General features: G+C 33.1%; 1 protein-coding gene across 1 annotated transcript; it reads left to right on the top strand.

Annotated features, from left to right (window-relative positions):
* Positions 1–6: 6 nt before the first annotated feature.
* LOC105136214 (uncharacterized) lies at positions 7–3,355 on the top strand. Its single transcript, XM_011041454.1, has 2 exons — positions 7–347; positions 3,068–3,355. The coding sequence occupies exons 1-2, from the start codon at positions 45–47 to the stop codon at positions 3,230–3,232; spliced, it is 468 nt and encodes a 155-aa protein (XP_011039756.1). The 5' UTR covers positions 7–44; the 3' UTR covers positions 3,233–3,355.
* The last annotated feature ends 2,717 nt before the right edge of the window (positions 3,356–6,072 follow it).

Below are 6,072 nucleotides of genomic sequence, written 5' to 3' on the forward strand. Positions count from 1 at the left end.
GAGAAAGCTTGGATATTTTTGCTAGACATATATAATTGGTTGTAATGGGTGTGGAAGATAGTTGGGATACAGTAGTGTCACCACCAACAGCAACATTGGTGCCTTTGAATTTAGAAAGGGATGATCATTGGAGACATTTTGATAATTCAGTGAATGCTGTGTCTTTTGGGTTTGTAGCTACTGCTATATTGATATCCATGTTCCTTGTTATGGCTATCTTTGAAAGGTTTTTAAGGCCAAGATCATTGTCTTCCTCTGCTGGTGCTAATGGCAGTTCTTCTTCTTCTTCTAATGATCTTGAAGCTCAAGTTGTTTTCCATGGCAAGCTCGATTTCCCTTCTCCAAAAGTACTCTCTCCCTCTCATTTCATTGGCTTATATTTTGGATGCAAGAACACAATTTGGTTGCATTTTTGTTTCTGTTTCTTGCTATTGGTTTCTGGGTAGGAAGCGATAGTGTTTACTATTTACTAAATTAATTTTTGTGGTGACAAAAGCAGCATTAATTTTGATTTCCTTTTCTTGTTCTGTTTATGTCTTGAATGTTTATGGGATGTCCTGCAAAGTGTATTGAGTATACCTGCAAGGATGACTGTGACTGCTCCTTTTGCTTTCTTTCTGTTTGCAATGATAACTAATCTATGGCAGTTTGACTGGTATTATGCGAATTGAAATATTTGTATTTATGTGTTAAAAGCTTTTTCTCTTTTATGCTTTCTTAAATTTGTCTTTCTGAAATCACCTTTTGTCTTTGGTTTATTGTAGTAGTAAGTAGTAACCAATGAGATATCTATTTTTTAGTGGTTTAGGCTCTCACATTATGTATATATCTACTTGACAGTAATTAAGATGAAAAAGATTAAGTCTTTATGCATAGATTAAGTATCTGGTTTTTCTTGTATCTTATTTCATCAGAACTTGAAATGAGTTCCTGATTGAAAGAATTCTATGTCACATGAGAGAAAGGCTGAAAGCTGGGACCTGTTGATACGCATATACACCTTCCAATTGATTGCTCTATATTGGACTGCCCATGTTGGCATGTCCTTCAAGTTCTTGGTGATTGAATGATCCTTTTCAACTTTTGTTAACTGGAATTAATCCCTTCCACCGTTTGATTTTCAGTATGTAATTGCCCTTCCAATCATTTATTTAGTCTACCCAGTAAGTTTTCATTTTAATTTAACTTAATGTCAAGTAGTAATTTATGTTTAGCTCCTAGTGTTAATGGGCAATTTTCTAAACCATGATTACGTATGTCACAAGTGATTTAAGACCATGATTAAAGATGATCATAGTGACAATTAAGCTTTAGCTAGTTGAAGTGTTGTGGCTTAATTTGTGGATAGATCATACAAATTTGGAAGATTAGTGGGAATTATTTGGAGCTTCTGTACTTGGCTGCATTCTGTTAAATAATTCATCATTTGCACTAAAATATTACATTATGACGTCTCTTTAACGCAACCTCATTCGATTACGAACATCTTAGAATAATAGAAATTATTATCCTAATGCATCTTCATCGTCATTAAGAACTATAATATTATCACCTTCACACCTTTCTTAGTTATCATGTACAAAATATACGTTATTGCTTTCTGTGATCGTATGTTCAATACCGAGGATTTGATTAATTCAACAGTGTTTGTTGAGCCTTTTGTTAACTTAATTCTGTACAATGCAGTCACCTTAGCCAGAATCTACTGCTATAGTGCTGTAATTTATGAGCAGCTGGTATTGTTGGCATGGCTGGCTGTTGTTATTGTGATTAAGCTGTGTGCATTATATTATTGATTGATATAGGTGTCTATTAAACAATCCGGTGCTCTTTCCGCGCGGTTAATTATGTTAAAAGCACACATGGGAAGAAAGCCATTAATTACATTGATGTGCTTATCTATTCTAGTTTATCAGGCCAGTGGGTCCATTATAGCTTTCCAGCATGTGATTTTTGTCTTTATTGCTTAACACCATTATAGTCTCTCTATGGACTATAAGATTGCTTGCTAAAGATTAAATCATGAAAGAAGAAAAGTCCTGCTTTATTTACTCACAGAGAAGAACATAGGAAATGATGAGTGAAATTCTAATATGCATAGAGTTGTGTGAAGCAGTTGTTGGCAGATCTTAGAGATTAGGGCGGCCTGAAAACTCTCAATCAAAAACATTTATCATAGACAATCTCTCATTCCTGCCTCCCAAGGCTTGCCCTATGCAATAAATTCAACTAAACATGTCTAGACACAATGGTCAAGTTTTTCATGTCTGAACTTGTTGATTAGCTTCAAGTAACTTGCAGCAGGCCAACAGCACCACCTGATGTGATGCTGTGTGTGAGAAAAGATGTCTTCTGAAACATAACTGGTATCTATATAATGTGCCCATTGGTTTGCCATGTCTCATTGCTCCTTACCTTCCATAGTTAAGACATGCTAGGCCAGCTTTTCGTTTGTCTTGTTCAATTGGTAGTCCAATATATTGTCTTGGCATGGCTACCTAATTTTTTACCCTCCATATTTCAACATGTTTCAATGATTTCACATTTTTTCTACACTAGATGCTCGCAAATTGATTTGAAGTTGATTGAGGCCCTTGATTTATGGAAAAGAGGTGTGAAATCCGGAGACAGTGGAGATAAATGTAGGAGGTATTAGTGGTTGTTAAGAAATCATTCTACTCCACTATTTCATACCTTTATACTTGTATCTCAAGAATGATTAAAGTAAAACCCTTTTGTCTCTTTTTGCATGGCTTCATTTTTCAGCTTCTCTCTGCTTGAAATTTGTTCGAAAGTGTTTATGTTCATTAGTTGCCGAACCCGTTATACCTTCCATGGCTGGAAAATTCCTGTACACCTTGTTTACTACATTAAAGTATGCCATGGAACTTGGAAATGATACCTTCCACTAATATCTTGTTTCGCTGTCCTAAGCATTGCAAAAATATGATGTCTGAATAGTTATTCTTGAGTTTTACACTGGTTATTAGTGCCAGCGAAATTCGCAGCAATTGTTGCTGGTGCTTAGTCCATGTTTTCTTTGATAACTTCTTGTTTCATTATGCAGATGACAGTTTATGCGGAAGGGGTATCAGTCCTGATGCCCGGTGATGATGTTCCTACCTTCCTTGCACACCCAGCTCCTGCTCCCTGCCGTCCGGAGCGCATCATACAACCACTCCAGCAACATAGCCTATGCCACAGCTACACCTCAACCTCCACTTCAAGCTAAAACCTAACATGAATTCAAAATAACTAACTAGAGCATGGGTTTTTTTTTCTTCCAGTCATTGTCATCAACCAAATTTGATTTCAGCTGTGAACATTACTGATCATGAATGTGTACATTTGAATTCAATGAAGGTTGAATATGTTTTTCGTCTAAATTTGAATTTTTTAAATATTTTTAGGTAGTTTTCATATGTTGATGTAAAAATTAAATTTTAAAAAATAATATATATATATATATATATTTAATATATTTTTAAAAAAAAACACTTTAAACTCTCAAACATTTCAAACGTTGGCTCTGCTTCTCTCTATCTAAATCAACACAGCCAAGTGTGCCACTCCTTTCGATCTCCTTGTTTTATTTATATTAGTATTAAAGATTTTTTTTATCAATTTATTCATATTAAAACAAGGAATTATTTTCCTACAATCTTTTATTAGGGATGATTATTTTTAATTTAGTATAATTTTTATCAAAAACATAATTAAATTTAATTTAAAAAAAAATCAAAACTAGAAATAGTTCTGACTGGGTTCAATTATTTTGAAAAACAAACTAATTCAAATGGACCGATTCAGTTTTTTCTGATTGACATAAATTTTTTGATTTAACTTGGATTTTTTCTAGGTTTTTTCTATTTAAGTTCAATTTAGTTTTTAAAAAAAAAATTATAAAATCAAAACTGAACTGAATTAGTTGGTTTTTTTAAATTCTAATTGGTTTTTTTACTATTTAATTTTTTTAATTATTTTTTAATTTAATTAATTTTTCGATTTTTAACTCGTGCTTACCTTTCATGGCATTGAATTCTAAAAGAAAACTTAATTTACTTGATTAGATTTTAAATCACTTGATTATTTTTATTCAAAAGATGTATCAATACTAAAATTTAAAATAAAAATAAAAAACATCTTTTTAACTATAAATCAGAAAATTCATAAATACCTGGCAGGATTGTGATCACTTCTAGCCTTCTGAACATTAAGTGAAAATACAAGGGAAGAGATCATCGTGCTGTCTGTGCCTTCTCAAAACCACCTTCTCTTTATTTGGTCACTTTTAATTGTTGATTGTCTTCCAAGAGATACTCCAATGGTTTAAATGCTGGGCTTTAAACTTTTATTATAGCTCAGAAAATTCACAAAATTTTATTCCTTGTAATAAAATGGTAATATATTCAGAAGAGATGGAAGCGCTTTATGTTTGTTATGTTCAGTTTAGTTCCAGTAAATGATTTAGAAAACTTACAGTTCAAAATTTAATTTAAATTGAATATCCAGTTAAATATAATAAAATCTAAGATATGTAGTGATTTGATTAACTTTACAGAACCTTCTAAAATGAATTGAAACAGCATCAATGAATTTTTCTTTTCTAAAAAGTTAAATGATATTATTATTATTATTATTTTGTTTTTTCATGTGAGCACTCCGACCAAACCCCCGACAGTTAGGGTCAACAAACGACGCAATTGCTCTAGCAAATGGCCTTGTGTACTCATTACATGGAAGAAAGATAACAGATGCGGTCAGTCATGTCAGCAGCAGCAGCAGCCTTGAGCTATTAATTTCGTATTTCCTCTGGGTCCCAAGTCCCAATTCCAACCACTTTTCATATTTTCAAACTTTATCATGGAAGTATTGGATGCATGGTCCCAAAGAACAAACAATCAACTCTTAGTAGTCTTGAATATTTCCATTTCAAAAGAAACTATTCATGTTATCAGAAGAGAGATCAGTCGAAGTTCCCAGAGAAAATTTCTTAAAAAACATAAAAAGATTTGCTAGTTCTTGGGGACCTGTTGTTTCTTTAGTTCTAGCCATTATGTACATGGGATGCATCGCATCTAGCAAGAGGGGTAGTTAACCTGTTAAGACTATCAAGTTATGTCAAATCAAAAATAAGGTAGAACAAGCTTTCATTAAGAATGTGATTGATGGCTATAAGATTCAGGTAATGGGTTACCATCGAGCTATGAAGAAACTGACAAGGACTCGTGGTCTCCTGGTGGTCGTGACCGGTGTGCGCTCTATGGCGCAGCTAAATGAGCCAGTCCCGGAGCAATGCCCTACCAACCAGAGAGTGATGGTCCCATTTTGCATCAAAATGGCCCTGCTTTTCTTATTCAAGAATCTTTTTGTACATGCAGACTCTGTATAAAAATCATCTCAGAGAAGCACCAGCTTGGTTTCAGCCCCCGAGATATACCAAATAATAAATGAAAAAAAACAAGACGCGGCAACGTTAGAGGTCTATTTTTCGAGGGTAGAATTTTAAGTTGATTTTTATTATATATATATATATATGATAGCATATCATGTACGCATTTTTTGGATAATTTTCTTCATAGTAATCTATTTTCAAACTCAGATTCCAATCCAAATTTGCAATCCACCTTCTTACAAAATGATGCTGTTCTCCAATCTGCTCTAAGGGATTTTTTGTATCAAAATATATAATTTATAGTAGAAAGCGATAGCGTTTATAGAAAGCAACCTTTAGAAAGAGAGGAAGGAATTTCTGAGGAATCTGTCAATTCAAGACTGGAGGTTTAATTGTTCTCTTCCAGAGCCAACCACTTCAGGCACAAACCAACAAGAGCAACCAAGTTAACGGGTCTCCGGCATAGACATTGCTGGGGATTATAAGGATAATAGATTTGTGGCTAAAAAAATGCCAGGGAAAAAAAAATTGGGACTCGGGGTATTTCTTCATAATTTAAATAACATCAATAAATAAATATAATGATAATAAATTAATTAATAAAAAAATAATAGTAAAAATAAATTACTAAACAATCCAATATTTAAATGTAAAAATTAAAAAAACTACAAAAAAAA

The sequence above is a fragment of the Populus euphratica genome, unplaced genomic scaffold (genome assembly GCF_000495115.2).
Source record: "Populus euphratica unplaced genomic scaffold, PopEup_1.0 scaffold52.1, whole genome shotgun sequence".
Taxonomy (NCBI): Eukaryota; Viridiplantae; Streptophyta; class Magnoliopsida; order Malpighiales; family Salicaceae; genus Populus; species Populus euphratica.